Below are 17761 nucleotides of genomic sequence, written 5' to 3'. Positions count from 1 at the left end.
GAAAATTAAATATAGTACGGTTGTTCAGGAAGCTGTATGTATAAATAAAGTTATTTTACTTCTGAGATGTTACAGGACATTCAAGTAGAACATATTAATTTAGTGTAAATGCTAAATAATAATGGATTTCTTTATTGATAGATGGTAAACTACATGGATATTTGCATTAATAACTTGCTCATGCCTGTAATCCTAGCACTGTGGGAGGCCCAGGTGGGCGGATCACGAGGTCAGAAGTTCAAGACCAGCCTGGCCAATATGGGGAAACCTATCTCTACTAAAAATACAAAAATTAGCCAGGCATGGTAGCGTGCGCCTGTATTCCCAGCTACTCAGGGGGCTAAGGCAGAAGAATCGCTTGAACCCAGGAGGCAGAGGTTGCAGTGAGCCGAGATTGTGCCACTGCACTCCAGCCTGGTGAGAGAACGAGACTCCATCTCAAAAAAAAAAGAACTTGCCTTTTATTATTTTTTGTTGTGGTTAATCACATAGAAATTGGATTTTAAATTCATTCAGACAAATTTAACTAAACCAATAAAGAGAAGCAGTTCTTTTCAGTCTTTGCTGGTTCCTGAATGATAAACTAGAGTCTATAGTCTTATTGCTTGAGTACTTACTTTTCTTTAATTAATAAGCTTTCTCAGGTACTTGACTGTAGCAAAGACAATAAACACACAGAATGTTGGACTGCTGATTTATCCATTAGCCTTCCATTCCTCTTATGTTTGTTTTGTGAACATACATGCAAACATGAATTTTATTTTTTTAAATTGTCATTTAATACTTTCCTTTTTGAGTAATGTCAACTCATTTTACATCTCTTTAGAAAAAAACGTAAAGTCAAAGGGGCTATGGAGTCAAATAACACATTCTTAACTTTCATTTCTTTTTTGGCATTCATAGAAGTTAAGCATCTTTGATAAGGTTTGTCTTCTATGACAATTGCATTTGGTTGTTCAACGTGGAAGCTTATATACTCTTTTTTTTTTTTTTTTTTTTGAGGCGATGTCTCGCTCTGTCGCCCGGACTGGAGTGCAGTGGCCGGATCTCAGCTCACTGCAAGCTCCGCCTCCCGGGTTCACGCCATTCTCCTGCCTCAGCCTCCCGAGCAGCTGGGACTACAGGCGCCCGCCACCTCGCCCAGCTAGTTTTTTGTATTTTTAGTAGAGACGGGGTTTCACCGTGTTAGCCAGGATGGTCTCGATCTCCTGACCTCGTGATCCGCCCGTCTCGGCCTCCCAAAGTGCTGGGATTACAGGCTTGAGCCACCGCGCCCGGCCGAAGCTTATATACTCTTGAACAGTCAAGGATTATATATAGTAGGTTTCAATAACCATGCTTGATATAAGTTCCTACTTTCACTGAAATTCTTCATTGGGCTGTTACATTTACATTTTTTATGTTTTTTTATATTTATTTTTCTGTGGCTTGTCAGGTTTTTATGTTTCTACTATTTGGGTTGTTTTTTTTTTTTTTAACCTCAATTTATTATTGTTTCTATTTGGTGACACTGTTAACATCTTGGAGGAACAATTTGTCAGGGCTGCCCAGTACATTTCAGGATACTGTTTTAAATGGTAGTAGTACCCCCAGACATTGTATTTTAAAATGGAAGGAAAAAAAAAAAGCCTCCACACTTTTTTAGCTCCCCCAAGAGCCAGTATAATTGAAAATCTAAATTCCCATCAGTATGGAAAGTTTATATTATGTAACTGTTAAAAATATGTGGAGTTACATTTATCACAAAAGATGCCATAACCCACAGCATAATGTAAAAATGAAGGGTACAAACAAATTACATGTTGCCATGTATGTAAAATTTGTGGTTATATAAAATTTTATGTATGTGTATGAAGAGAGACATCTTGCTGGATGCAGGGTACAATGACTCTGGAGCCAGACTGCGCCTGAGTCAAATCCTAACCTACCGTTTATGGCCCCCCATGACCTTATGAGCTTCAGGTTTTTTATTAGTATACTCAGGATAATAGTAAGATCAACTTCACAAACACTTTTGGTGGATTAATCAATTTTTCTATTTTTATATGACTAAATGAGTACATGATCCATGGTGATTACTCATTTAATATTAGTTATTGTCAAGTTATTACTCCAGTTCACTGGGATCTTGTCGATAGTATATTGCTAGGTCTTATGTTTTTATCCATTATGCAACCTCTACCTTTTAATTGCAATGTTTAAAACATTTATAATTAATGTAATAAGTATGTTTGGTTTTAAGTCTTGCTATTGGTTTTCTATGTCTCATTTGTTGTTTGTTTCTTCTTTCTCCTTTTTCTGCCTTTTTGATAATTGAAATTCTCTTAGAATTCTATCGTAGCTCCACTGTGGAGTTACTAGATATTCCTATTTTATTTTTTTAGTGGTTGCTCTAGAATGCTTACAATAGCTTTTCATAGTCTACTGTCTCATACCACTTAACATATAAATAAGGAAAGATCTTTACTGTCTTTTCCCCCTCATGTCCTTTGCCTATAGTTGTCATACATTGTATTTATACTTATACCGTAAACCTTATGTATGTTTTTAACTCTTCTCTTTTAAAGAAATTTATAAAATGTAAAAATAAAAATTTTTATATTTTATGACATAAATATGATTTCCAGTACTCATCAAGATCCAAGTTTTAAATCCCGTATTGGTTGGGCATGGTGGCTCATGCCTGTAATCTCAAAACTTTGGTAAGTGTATCACGTGAGCTCAGGAGTTCAAGACCAGCCTGGGCAACGTGGTGAAACCCTGTCTTTACCAAAAATACAAAAAGAAATTACCCCGATGGGTGGCTTGCGCCTATAGTCTCAGCTACTTGGGAGGCTGAGGTGGAAGAATCATCTGCACCCAGGAGGCGGAGGTTGCAGTGAGCTGAGATTGTGCCACTGCACTCCAACCTGGGCAACAGAGTGAGACCCCATCTTAAAAATCATATAAACTACTTTGGGTAGTTTATATTGCAGTGTTCCAGAGTTTACTACTCTTTTCTTTTTTGGTGTCTGTACTATTAGTCCTACCCACTGAATTTTTCAATTCAGGTATTATTATTACTATTATTATTATTATTATTATTATTATTATTATTATTTGAGACAAAGTCTCGCTCTGTTGCCAGGCTGGAGTGCAGTGATGTGATCTTGGCTCACTGCAGCCTCTGCCTCCTGGGCTCAAGCCATTCTCCTGCTGCAGCCTCCTGAGTAGCTGGGACTACAGACACGCACCACCATGCCCAGCTAATTTTTGTATTTTTAGTAGAGACGGGGTTTCACTGTGTTGGCCAGGATGGTCTCGATCTCTTGACCTCATGATCTGCCCGCCTCAGCCTCCCAAAGTACTGGGATTATAAGCATGAGCCACCACACCTGGCCCAGATATTATATATATATTTTGTTTGTTTGTTTTGAGACGAAGTCTCGCTCTGTCACCCCAGGCTGGAGTGCAGCGGCGCCTCTCTGCTCACTGCAAGCTCTGCCTCCCGAGTTCATGCCATTCTCCTGCCTCAGTCTCCTGAGTAGCTAGGACTACAGGCGCCTGCCTCCACGCCCGGCTCATTTTTTGTATTTGTAGTAGAGACAGAGTTTCACCACGTTAGCCAGGGTGATCTCGATCTCCTGACCTCGTGACCCACCTGCCTCGGCCTCCCAAAGTGCTGGGATTACAGGCATGAGTCACCGCGCCCTGCTGGTATTATAGTTTTTACCTCTAGAAGTTTCATTTGGATTTCTTTGTGTATGTTCCATTTCTCCTTTCTATTCATTGTTTTCTTAAAATTCTTTCTATAGTTCTCTAGTATGTTAATGTCATTATCTCCTGTTTTTATTATTTTGTCATTGTTTGTTCTGTTCATACTGTTGGCTTATATTTTTTCTTCTTGTGGATCACATTTTCCTATCTCTTGGCCTCTTCAGTAATTTTTGACTGGCAGTAGGACTTTGTGAATTTTACGTTCTTGAATGTCTGGAGTTTGTGGTCTTTCTTTGAAGGGATTCAATCTGGCCAACAATTAAGTAATTTGGAGTTCAATTTGATTCTTTTGTGTATTTTTTTTATTTGTTTTTAGCTTTTTGGGGTAGGTCTAAAGTAGTCTTTGCTCTAGGGAGAGTTTTAACACCACTACCAAAGTATGCCCATCAGGGACTGTCTACTGAATACCCAGTGTAACACATAGGACTCTTCACTCTCTCTTGTTGGAACTTGAATGCGTTCTAGCCCTGTCTGTGCATTGGGAACAGTTCAGCTTATTGAACAGGTTTTGTTCATTCTTTGGCCTTGAGGAGCTTCCCCCTGCACGCCACATGTTAGTATTCAGCTGAGTCTCCAGGTTACCCTTATTCAGGTTTCTGGGTTTTTTCCTGCATAGCTCCCTTCTCTTTAGAACTCTACCCCTTAATGTGCAACTGCCTCAGTCTCCCTGAATTCACTCCAGTGTGTTTTTTTCAGCTCAAGAGGACTGTTTTCTGCTTGGGACTCCTCTTCCTGGGCCTTAGTTTGGCATGTGCTTCCAGGCATAATGCTGGGTTGATCATTGGTGCCACCTCATTTGTTTCCTTTCTCCAGGTATCATGGTCTTCCTCTGTCTTTGTTGTCTGAACTTGTTTCATATATTTTGTCCAGATTTTTTCTGTTTACACTGGGATGATAACCATAGTTACTTCATTAAGGCCAGAAGTAGAATCCGTGTTCTCATTTTAATAATCAGATGATCATCACTTAGTGTTTGCTATGTGTCAGCACAACGCTAGTATTCAGAATCCCAGTGATTATCTGTTTATTCTTTGGACAATGAAAAAGCCAGGTATTCTTACCCTATACTTTGATTTTCATTATATCATTTAATAGGAAATCAAGAGTGACTTTTTCTTAAAATCACTGTTATGATAGGAGTTCCAAAAGTTATCTATTTAATGAAGGGACGAGTGAAGTAAGTATTCTTCATTAGCAGGCATTCATTCATGCTTCCTTCCTTTTTCCTTTTTTTTATTTTTGGTCAAATAGTGTGCCTAAATTATTTAATTTGGAAAGTAGTTGGATATATTTTGTATAAAAACTGTGTAATAATCATTGATTCAGAAAGCCCTTCACAAAGGATAATACTAACTGAAGGGGTGGCCTGCCCCTCCACACTTGTGGGTGTTTCTCGTTAGGTGGAACGAGAGACTTGAGAAAAGGAATAAGACACAGAGACAAAGTATAGAGAAAGAAAAGCGGGGCCCAGGGGACCGGTGCTGTGCTTATAGAGGACCCACACCGGCACCGGCCTCTGAGTTCCCTTAGTATTTATTGATAATTATCTTTACCATCAAAAAGATAAGGGAGTGGCTGGACAATAGGATCATTGTAGGGAGGAAATCAGCAGTAAGACATGACCAAAAATCCTTGTAACATGAATAAGTTTAAAGGAAAATGCTGTGCCTTTAGATGCATATGCGAACATCTCCGTAAACCTTTTAGCAGTATTGCTCCAGCAAGCCCCACCTTATTCCTAAAGGCGGTTTTCTCCTTGCTCAGTAAACAAAGCACACAATGGGTTTTACCGGGAGATGTTCCATTGCCCAGGGACGGGCAGGATTTTTAACCAGCAAGCTGCCTTCAGGTACTTGTTTAACAAAGACACATCCTGCACAGCCCAATATCCATTAAACCTTGAGTCACCACAGCGCATATTTCTTGCAAGGACAAGGTTGGGGGTAGGGTCACAGATTAACAGCATTTCAAATACAGAACTAAATGGAGTCTCTTATGTCTACTTCCTTCTATATAGACACAGTAACAGGCTGATCTCTCTTTCTTTTCCCCACGCTAACCATATAGAAGAGATCTGCAATATACTTAGGAATAGAATAAGATTCAGTTCTATTTTTTGGAATAAAATTTGCTTTTATGTATCAGTATGTATTCTATTGAGTGCCACAGTTTTTAACCTATCAAAGCCTCACTCCTCACAGTTGCTTTTATATCTTTTTGCATGTGTTTTTATTATGCATATTTCATAGTTTTATGTTCTTATGGATAAGCAAGGATGTGTTAGAATGTTAATGTTCAAATTCTGGGGAACTCTGGATTACACATACTTTCAGAATTAGTAAATGTTTGTTTTCTAAATGTTTCACATTAAAGTCATGTTGGAAAGTATTTAATCCTTTTGCAAATATGCTTCATTACTCAAATATAATATTTATTCATAAAAATAAACACATTTCCTTGATGAAATAAATATATTTTCGTATACATGATTTTAGCTACATGTTTATTTGTTCTGTTTTTGTAGGTATTTTCCATGTTAGACATTAATTTTTCATCATATTGCTGCTGCTAGAATGAATTACTTGTCTCAGAGTTCTTTATGAAAGAGATCCTTTTTTCATCCCTGTGGCAAAAAGATGTTTTAGTGTACTTAAACTGAGTTTTCTTAAGTGAATTCAAGGAATTTTCCTTTTTATTAATAGTAGAAATGTATCTTATGGTAAATTTTTTGTACTTAAGAATTCTTTGCAACATAAGGTATTTAGAAATATAAAAGCCAGGCCAATTTTTGTCCTAAATCTTTTAATGCTGAGAGGATCCAATTCTTCAATTAAAGGTATTACCATATAATAATGTCCTTGCAATTGCAACGACTAAATATGCACACAAACTAAGAAAGAAATGAATGTAGACCAGGCTTATTAAACTATATTATTATTACACTGTGTTTAACTATTAGTTATTTGGATTAGGTTAACTTCAAAAGGACAAGAAGTGGAAATTTTGTTTATATTTGTATGTGCTATATTAATTATCTGCATGTTTGCTTAATGGTTACATCCTGAAATGGCTGTCACTAAAGCCAAGGACAGTCTTAGGAATCAACCTTATTTCTTTACTGGCTGGGTTGTTCTCTATATTTCTTCCCAAAATTAATCTATCAAGTAGCTAACTCTGCTCCATGAATGGTAGGGCTCACATAGTGTTCACTACTGTGGTTAAAGAAAAAAAAAGAGAAAGACCTGTAGGGAGATGACACTGTCGGTACCATCCTTCAAATTATCATTTTTTTATGTTGGTCAGTGCACATTTAGATCATGAGTAATTACCTAATGTATATGTATGTTTGGGTAAGACGGTTGTCTTAGAGATTAAAATGTGTTTGAAATAGTCAATTGGGATGTTGGGAAAGCAAGTATCAAGCCTATTTGAGATTGATAATTATGATATTTGTAATGAAGACAATCTGTCATCAGTCTCTGCTACTTGGATGCAGGCACAGAGAAAGAGGATAGTTGGGTTTATATATGAGTATGCTTTTGCCAGAGGGATGTAATAAAAAAATTTAGAGGTAGAAGGAGATAATAAAATAAAGTTATTAAAATGTAACATCAAAGCTAGTTGCAGAGAGAAGTTAAAGGAGAGAAGACTGATAGTAATGAAGAAGTAGTAAGAAGCCAATGCACTGGAAACCAGTAGTAATGCGCATAGTTGAATGTTGGAAGAAGAGATTATGTTTAGAGAGTGGGTGCTTGATGTATTGATTTTGGCAGAGGTTTGAGATGGCAATTTAATTATAGAATGACCACTGAGTGAAAGAGAGCACATAAAATTATTGGAGGTCAAGGGTCAATAAGAATTGTGAATATGGGCTGTGTTTACATTTGAATTTGATTTACTCTCTTATTGCAGAAAATCCAAAATAACAATGGGTAAGTAAAATAAGGATTTACTCTATAATTTAAAGAAAGTCTGATGTTGGCAGTACCCTGTGCTAGTGTACCAATTCCAGTAAGTCATCAGGGACCCCAGCTGATTCCAGTTTCAGGTCTACCAGCCAGCACATGGTTACCATTTTCAAGGTTGCTTTGTAGCCCAAGATAGGTACTAGGGCTTCAGTCATCTAGTATTTATATTCTAGGTAGTAGGGAACAAAAAAGGGAGAGGGTCTGCAAGATATTTCCCTGCTGTCATTCCCCCTTTTGTGGAGACATTACAACAGTCTTTCCTAACTATTTCTGGGTACGTAATATTAGTGTTGGTTACATGGCCATACTTTGCTTTGGAGAGTACTGGGACATGTACTCTTTGGGCTAGGTACATTACAACTCCTTAGTAATATAGCAGCTTGCCAGTCCTAAGGAGGTATGTGATAGATTTTTTCTTTTAACTTACTAAAGAGGACTGCAAATACAGTGATTTCTTCAAGTGATATCTGCTTTTAGTTAAGACAGAGAAGGAGAAGGAATCAGAAAATATAGAGGAGTACGCTGATGAAAAGCAGTGGTTCCATGGGATTTTGGTAGAAGGTATGGGGGTGTGGGGAAGAGGCATGGGCTAGGTTGGGGCAAAAAAACATAGTTCATAGTTGAGAGGAGTAAGGATGCCATAAAGCAGCAATTCTCGACCTTTTCATCACCTATCCATATGAGTTAGAAAAGACATTGAACACAAATCTGCAATATGTTATGTAAACTATTTATGAATTACATTTACATATTGATGTACTAATACTGTATTATAAGAGATATGTAAAATATAAATTTTTAAAGAATTAGATAAAGTATCAATAGAAATGCTAATATTTTATTTTCGATACTCTAGCCAATTGTTTTGCCAATCCCTTGGATCATATGGATCTCAAGGACCTAGCTAGCTTCAGTATAACTTAGGGTGGTGGCTCTCTTAGGGGAATATGAGCCACCTGGCATGGAACTGATCCTACTTTCTGCTAGAAGTATCCTCTTAAAAATAAGATAAAGGATACCTAATATTCTTTGGGAAATTTTGGCAATACAGTAAAATACAATAAGCTTAAATTTGAGGAGGAAAGAGCATATTAAGATTTATAGATATTACCTTGTGAGAAGGTAACATTTAATCCGAGATCAAATTAGAATCCCTTTGTATGTCAAAGTGATCTCCAGTGCTAGTTAGTGTGCAGTGAAAGCAACATGCACTACACTGGGTAGCAGTAAATCTCGGTGAAACTTTTGGAACTCTGTTTTTTTCTCTCTCTCTCCTTAATATCTAGATGGATCGAATCCTTAAAATTGATATGTGGTTATGAATGCGTTATTAAATTAAACTTCAAGCTCTGTAATATGACGCCCTCAAAGCCTAAGCACTAAAAAGCAGTTTCTCCAGATAAAACCATTAAAATTTAAAACACACAGATATGATAAATAGGTAACTGTTTCACGCATGTATTAATTTTTAAAGAGAATTTTTGACATGTAAACATAATTGTGTTGGAAATTCTGAGAGTTTCAGATATTCAGCTTTGTTATAAAGCTCTAGTAAATCAAACAGCGATAGACCCATAGAATAGCACAGCAGGGTAGGCAGTATACAGAGCTGGGCCCTAGTATACCATGGAAACTTAATATATGATAATGAATGATAAAAATGACATTTAAATCAGTAGGATAAAATGAGCTATTCTTTCATTCATGTGTTTATCTATTCAGAAAATGTTTATCAAGGGCCAACCTCTATCCTAGATGCCAAGGATACATCAGCAAACCAAATAGACTAACATCCTTGTCATCATGGAGTGTAAATTCTAGTTAGGGTAGAGAATAAACACGTAGAAGATTTCATTTGGTGGGGGAACATTATATCTCTACTTCATACTGTGTAAAGAATTGCTACAAGTCAATTTGTTTAAAAGCAAACCAATTTGGCAGAAGATTATTTTATTTTGATAGCTATCCTTAATTCATAAATGAGAATACAGGGCTATTCAGTAAATACCTAATAGTTTTTTAGTGGTTAGGAAAGAAAATATAAAATCAAACAGAGTGCTTTTAGTCTTCAGGTTGATAGGAATGTAAGTTTAATAAGTGTTTTGTGAGTTTAGGCAAAATGAGTGCTTGTATACATTGCAGATACAACTGTGTATTGATACTTTTGTTTTGTGGGGGCAGCTTAACAGTAGGTCTCAAAATGAAAAAGGCACAGAGACTATGACCCAGGAATCTCACCTCTTGGTTCCCCTGGGAACTCTCTTGCATTGTGCACAAGGAGGTATTTTGCAATTCATGAGTTTTACCATCAGTCTTCATTCAAAAATTTCATTGCATTTTGTTGTTGCATTTATGCACAACATTAGTTATAATGAAATTTTGAGAGCTGCTTGAATGTGCTTTTGTTGCCTTGATGCATTCATACTGTAGAACATTAACACTGACACAGATCTCCAGGACATATTGTTGAATGTAAGGGGTAAATTACAGACATCGTATAGTATACATCAGTGGTAACAGCAATTACCACCAGAGCTGTTCACAGTTCTTATCACTGGGAAAACAACTAAAATTGTGGTGTCAGCTATTTAGGTTTAGCCTTATCTCAGTTGTTTTTATTAACTCTTTGAAGAGAAGATATATTTATTCAAAGAGAGAGTATATGTAAAATTACTGTAGCAATTCTTTCTATAAACCGCAGTTCAAGTCTCGTTTCCCACTATCCCATCCCATTTTGTATATTTTGTCAGTATCACTTATTTGGCACTTGGCAGGTGCTCTTGTACATATGGTTGTTTGCTGTGTGCTTTGTCTTACCAATTAAATTATAGTTGCCTTTGATAGCTTAGGACATACCTAGTCATTCTTTTTTTTTTTTTTTTACATAATGCCAGAAGAGAAGGCTTTACTTGATAAAAAAAATTTATCATTATGGATATCTTGCATTCTTTGGATAATATTTTTGTGCTTTTTAGGTTTATAACTTCCATAGTAAATCAGTTTTATTTCTAAATGTACTTGAATTTTAAATTATTTATTAGCAATTATATTTTAAAAACTCATAAACATGGATTTTTAAAAATGAAATTGTTCAAATTATCTTTTCTTTCTAGGTCGTTTATACGCAATGCAGACTGGAATGAAGATCGATAGTAAAACTCCTGAATGTCGCAAATTTTTATCAAAGTTAATGGATCAGTTAGAAGCTGTAAGTTGAACACTAATCATTTATTTTCCAGTTATGGTTAAAATACCATTTTATTCATTTGTGTGTCTGTGTTGTCATTTTAGTTCTTTCCCTTGGCAACAATCAACAATGCCATTATACCTGAGGAAAAACTAGACATAAGTTTTTTTCAATTATTTACTGTATACTTCCAGAGGAGTTATGAGTGTTAAAGTATGTTCAAATATCTTTGCATATGCCATCATATCTTGTTCCACATTATTATAGATAGCCTTTGGCTCATCCTTTTATAGGTGAAAAACCTTTTCTTTTTTTTTTTTAAATTGAGACAGAGTCTCACTCTGTCACCCAGGCTGGAGTGCGTTGCAGTGGCGTGATCTCTCAGCTTGCTGCAACCTCCACCTCCCAGGTTCAAGCAATTCTCCTACGTCAGCCTCCCAGGTAACTAGGACTACAGGCACACACTAAACACGCCCAGCTAGTTTTTTTGTATATTTTGGTAGAGACGGAGTTTGACCTTCTTTACCAGGCTGGTCTCCCACTCCTGACCTCAAGTTATACACTCACCTCAGCCTCCCAAAGTGCTGGGATTACAGGCATGAGCCACCATGCCCAACCGTAAAAAACCCTTTTTAACCTTCCCTTGCAGTTACATGGGTGATTAATTTGGGAATCTTAATATTTCTTGTAATAATGAAATAATAGGGTGTGTATTTAGTGAAAGGAACAATGAAGGAAATGATGCCAATTACTTATCTTTTCTTCCTCCCTCTCTGGGGTCCCAAGGGCAAGATATTCTTAGGGTTTAGGCATCCTTCCCTCCTAGCAGGAAAGTGGTAATTAGTCACCTTCTTGAACCTAATATAACTTCACAGATCACTGTAGAGGGACTTACTGAGAAGTGCCTATTGGATTGGATGTCAGTGCACAAAGACGGCAGTGCCAGCCTTAGTAGTCACACTTAGTAATGAGGACTCTGTCCTGTAACTCCTGGACTCAGCCGTACCTGGTTTCTCTTCTAACAAAGTCAGGGTACACTCATTAATTCATCTCCTCCAAGACTGTTACATTAATAGTCGTGACTTACTTTTTATTTGCTTATTTAGATATCCAACCTCAGAAGAATTAGAAACCTATTTATTCTATCAGTTGTATTGTTATGCCCAGACCGTTTGTTCCCCGAAAAAGACCACCAGGGTCCAGAGTCAAAGCCAAGCGGCAAGGATCTTTAATGCAAGTTCGAACTTGGTCCCTCCGTTCCACAACATACATGAGGGCCCTGAACAATGCGTGCGCTTGCCTTTTATAGCCTAATGTAAACAGGACTTGTAAAGTTGCAGAGGAACGAGGGAATTCTCTAGGTTACAGCATTACAATTGGTTAACATTTTAAGTTTATACATTTAGCAGTTTTTTTATTGGTTCCCGCGCTCTCACAAACGGCTGTGTTCTTATCGGGGATTTTCCAGGTGGTGTCCTTCTAAAGTTGAGATATATGGTAGTCTTTGAATTGAAAGATATATGGTAGGGAGACATATGGTGGGATGAGCCCAGGAAGTTGAGGGATATATGGAGGGGAGACATATGGTGGGATATGTTTATACTGGGCTCAGGAAGTTGAGAGATATATGGCAAGCACTAGTAATTAGAACAGAAAAAGAACAAGACAGGGACTTTCACATTGCTTGTCTATACAACATCTGAAATCTATAGATAACATTATCGGTTAGGTCCGGCGTCAACTTTTAACTAGGCTCAAGGCGCCGCCCGGGCTGCCTGCCTGTAGATTTAATTTGGTCTCTTTCAGTATTATTTTGCTTTGAGAAAATTTAGACAAATAAAAACCAAAATGAAAACACTTACACTAGTCAGCCCAGAGCTTTTCATTGTTTTCATTGTTTTTATGTATTTTTAGGAGGTTATCATTCAAACAAGACTTATGCGAAGACAGAACTTCCTACCTAGTTGTATAAAGCAGCCATGGGCAGTAGTGTTCTCTCACTTGGTTTGGCTCTCTGGCTTATTGACTCCTGTCATCTGCTACTGTTAACTACCCAAAATCAGCCTCATGGCAACACTGAGGAAATTCAGCTGTTCCTGGAGCCTATCTGGCCTTCCATTTCTACAGCTGCTTCTGTGGATACAAGATAAATTTGAGTACTCTCTTTTTAGGGAATGGGTTGGGGTAGAAGAGAATGTTTCTCACACATAGCAGTATATTTGTAAAATCCAACTCTAGCTTTTTGTATAGTGTAATGTCTCTTTATTAACTTCACTGCATAGCAGTAGTAGCTCAGATAATAGTTCTTGGATAAGACAAAATTCAAACAGTTTTCTGAAGTGTAAAATCACATTTATAAAGGGACTCATCAGGAATTTATCACTACCTACATTAAATGACAGGTAGGGTAAGTTTATTCTGTGGTGAGGGCACACTATGATGTTTGTATTACAGTTTTAAAACTTCAAATATATTATGTTTTTGCTGTCAGATATTTTCTGATGAAGATGAGATGAAGTGGCCTACTCTCACTAAAATTATTCTGTAACGAAATCTGCCTTTACAAATGATTTTGCAGTTTGGATACATAAATTACTGTTACCTGTGGGGTTTTTTTTTTTCTTTTTTCTGTTCAGGATAAACATAGATAAAATTTCCTTAAATTTCAGCGTTAAATCTCTTCTGGACCGTAAGTTATTCTGTTTAATTATGAAAGTATTTACTTTGCTGATTTTATGAAAAATCCTGGGGCTTCTTTTAATTTTAATTTTTTACTTTAAAAAAAAGCAGTTTTTCATCAACTAGTATGATGCTCAGATCTGATACTCCAGGGAGTTATTTTATTCCTGTATTGTAGTCTGAGTAAAAATTAGGAACTTTTTTTTAATGTTTTAAATTATTTTGTCTATAGAAAAGGGCTAAAAATGTACAGATATAAGTTGCATTGATTGCAAGTATATATTTGTCTAAATTTTTTAGCTTCCATAATTTGATTCTGAGTTTGTTGTCTTATACCTTACTTAGAATTAGATCTTTTTTGTTCTTTACATGATGTGCTCTGAGAGACATTATTATATTATTATTATTTATTTATTTATTTATTTATTTTTGAGACATAGTCCAGCTCATTCGCCCAGGCTGGAATGCAGTGGCGCGATCTTGGCTCACTGCAAGCTCCTCCTCCCGGTTCACACCATTCTCCTGCCTCAGCCTCCCGAGTAGCTGGGACTACAGCTGACCACCACCATGCCCGGCTAATTTCTTTTTGTATTTTTAGTAGAGATGGGGTTTCACCATGTTAGCCAGGATGGTCTCAATTTCCTGACCTCGTGACCCGCCCCCTTGGCCTCCCAAAGTGCTGGGATTACAGGCGTGAGTCGCTGTGGCCAGCCTAGAGATACTATTTTAGGACATGATGAACCTTCTAGTCTTTTTTTTTTTTTAGATTTGACAGAAAAAATGGGAATAAATTAAAATTTTAAGTTATATATGCCTAGAAATTATTTTCTAATTCTATTTTTAGGATAACTTATAGTTTGGGTAATAAAACATCATTTTGAAGTATTTGATGCTTCCTTCATATGGATAATTGGATATGTTATCGTTTTATGCTTGGTTATTTTGATTGTTAGAGCTAAATTATATTTTCAGTTTATCATAAGTGTGTTTCTTCAAAGTTGTAAGCATTGGATTTTGTTTTAAATGCATTGGCAGAGGCATAGCAACTCTTTTTGCAAGATTTCATTGATAACATCTTTTATTGAAATGAATGTAAAATAATTTACTTAAAATGATTATTAGAATTATTTGTAATTAAGCCAACACTTCTAAGAGTCCAAAATCATAAGCTATGTATCTGATTTTATTTTAGCTAAAGAAGCAGTTGGGTGATAATGAAGCTATTACTCAAGAAATAGTGGGTTGTGCCCATTTGGAGAATTATGCTTTGAAAATGTTTTTGTATGCAGACAATGAAGATCGTGCTGGGCGATTTCACAAGTAAGTAAAGAGAAAAATAAAAATTATTTTATTAATTTTGTAACTGTATAACCAAAACTAGTTTTCTCTGGAACACTTTCTAACCTGCTGATTGGTTTAGGTTTTTTTAGAAAAAATTATCGAACCTCACAGTAATTTTAGGTTACAAATTCTGGCCTTTCTCTTAAAAGAAAATGGCTGAAAGAAGAAATACCCAGGCAGATTTATTTACTTAGTAAATATACTCTACTTAGCTGTTTTTTAACATTTAGTAAAATCTGAGTTGATTTTAGCCAAAATCACAGCCTCGCCTCATGATTTTAATTTTGATTTTGATTTTGAAGGTACCCACCCCAGTCAATTCAAATGAGTTTTCAGTATAATATTTGCATGTAAAGAAATACATTATGGTTTCATATGGAGTCAGATAATACTATAATTACATTTTTCTAAAATCAAAAACATACAAAAAGTCTTGCCGTGGCGCATTTACTTGTAATATGAGCCTTGTTACTTTCTCATAGTAACAGATTATAAAACCATTTTTGTTACTTTCTTGAAATCTGATTTTATTTAAAACATTAATTTCAGAGTGCTCTTATAAAGATAGGAATTTTTTTTTCTTACAGCTACATGACGAAACTACATTTTAATGTGTTTCATATTTAAACTAGACCGACTCTCTTTTGTCTTCCAGAAACATGATCAAGTCCTTCTATACTGCAAGTCTTTTGATAGATGTCATAACAGTATTTGGAGAACTCACTGATGAAGTGAGTGTACATTCTTTATTGTCTTCTTAGCCGAAGATCAGTAATATTTCTGTTTATGAATATTGTTATTGCATTGTTTATTTACAGCAGAATGTCTGTCAGAAATTAATGCAAGCAAAAAATGTAATTTTGCATTTTTTATTGGCCATTTTTAAAAAATAAATTATTTCCAATAATATACTTTAATTTTGTACTGAGTTCTCTATTTTTATTTTTGTGTTTGCTTTTTGAGACAGGTTATTGCTCTGTTGCCCAGGCTGGAGTACAGTGGTGTGATCTCAGCTCACTGCAGCCTCAGCCTCCCCAGGCTCAAGCAATTCTCCTGCCTCAGACTCCTGACTATCTGGGGCTACAGGCACAAGCCACCATAGCTGGCTAATTTTGTATTTTTTTTGTAGAGACATGGTTTCACCAAGCTGCTCTCGAACTCTTGAGCTCAAGCAATCTTGCCTGCCTCAGCCTCCCAAAGTGCTGAAATTACAGGTGTGAACCCAACTGCACCTGGCCTGTAATAAGTTCTTTAAATCCAGCATGTATTTTACACTTCAACATATGTGTGACTACAGTATTGGACAGCATAGGTTTAGAGTTTGATCTTATTAAGTATTAACATATTACTAATCCTGTATGTTGTTAAGTTTTTACACTGTAATTTGTTGAACATAGTGGAGGTAGAATCTTTTTTTTGTTTTTTTTTTTTTTTGAGATACAGTTTTGCTCTTGTTGCCCAGGCAGGAGTGCAGTGGCGCGATCTCGGCTCACTGCAATCTCTGCCTTTTGGGTTCAAGCGATTTTTCTCCCTCAGTCTCCCTAGTAGCTGGGATTACAGGCAGATGCCATGACACCCAGCTAATTTTTGTATTTTTACTAGAGACGGGGTTTCACCATGTTAGTCAGGCTGGTTTCGAACTCCTGATCTCAGGTGATGCGTCCGCCTTGACCTCCCAAAGTGCTGGGATTACAGGTGTGAGCCAACACACTGACACTGGAGGTAGAATCTTTTTATGACCTTTTTTTCTGTTTCATTTCTAGTCGGCATTATTGTTAATGGTTTGTTTCCCTTGTAAAATGCATATAGGACTTAATATTTTATAACATACTTCCTGTTCATTTTATCAGTTTGATTCCCATAATGACTGTAAGGTAAGCAAAGCACATAACCATTTTATACATGGGCAAATGGGGGCTCAATGACAAATTTACTGCCTTAAGTTCAGTATTATTTTCACCATAACAGGCTTTACCATTCATGTGGAGAATTTATTTTCTGAGAGGGAATGTATTAATCTAGAAAAAGAAAGAGTTATAAATGAGATGGATACAAATGTGTATATATGAATGATTTGAACACTACGGGCAATGTTGTTTTCTGTGATAGAATTTTGTTTTTCAAAATGATGACTAGCTCTTATTAAAGTCCCAAACAAAACAAAGTACAATCAGTGTATAAGGCATGTTTATAAAAGATTGTATAGCAAAACTGCAAAAAGTTGTTTTTTCTTTATATTCAAAATGAAGTTACTCTCTAAGCTTGATGAGTATAAGCAGGGGTTATGTCAGCATGAAAGTTGTTCAGGACATTTCAAAGTTGTGACAAATGAAGGACTGTTTTGTTTTGTTTTGTTTTGTGAGACAGAGTCTCACTCTGTCACCAGGCTGGAGTGCAGTGGCACAATCTCGGCTCACTGCATCCTCTACCTCCTGGATTCAAGTGATTACCCTGCCTCAGCCTCCCAAGTAGCTGGGCCTACAGGTGTGCGCCACCACACCTGGCTAATTTTTTGTATTTTAGTAGAGACAGGGTTTCACTATGCTGGTTAGGATGGTCTCGATCTCCTGATCTCGTGATCCGCCTGCCTCGGCCTCGCACAGTGCTGGGATTACAGGCATGAGCCACCACTCCCAGCCAGGACATTTTTTTTTTTTTTAATGTGACTGTCCCTTTTATTCCAAAACATAAAGCAGTTTTGGCCCTTGCCCACACACTGTCAGTGTCATTTCCCAGTAACTGAGCTAACCAGAAACCACCTGAGATATTTTCAGGTATGGAGCAATGCCCATTCAGAGCCACTGCTCTCAGATGTTTTAACTCTTGTACA

General features: G+C 36.6%; 1 protein-coding gene across 1 annotated transcript in view; it reads left to right on the top strand.

The window, feature by feature from the left end:
* Positions 1-17761, top strand: part of VTA1 (vesicle trafficking 1) — an 81897-nt gene that overhangs the window by 10942 nt on the left and 53194 nt on the right. The window contains exons 2-4 of the mRNA XM_033235284.1: positions 10838-10932; positions 14783-14910; positions 15587-15662. Of these exons, the coding sequence (XP_033091175.1) occupies positions 10838-10932; positions 14783-14910; positions 15587-15662 (299 nt within the window). The remainder of the gene's footprint in view (positions 1-10837; positions 10933-14782; positions 14911-15586; positions 15663-17761) is intronic.

The sequence above is a fragment of the Trachypithecus francoisi genome, unplaced genomic scaffold (genome assembly GCF_009764315.1).
Source record: "Trachypithecus francoisi isolate TF-2019V2 unplaced genomic scaffold, Tfra_2.0 Lachesis_group15, whole genome shotgun sequence".
In the NCBI taxonomy this organism is placed as follows: Eukaryota; Metazoa; Chordata; class Mammalia; order Primates; family Cercopithecidae; genus Trachypithecus; species Trachypithecus francoisi.
The sequence above is the reverse complement of the archived record's forward strand: the minus strand, read 5'-3'. Positions and strand labels throughout refer to the sequence as shown.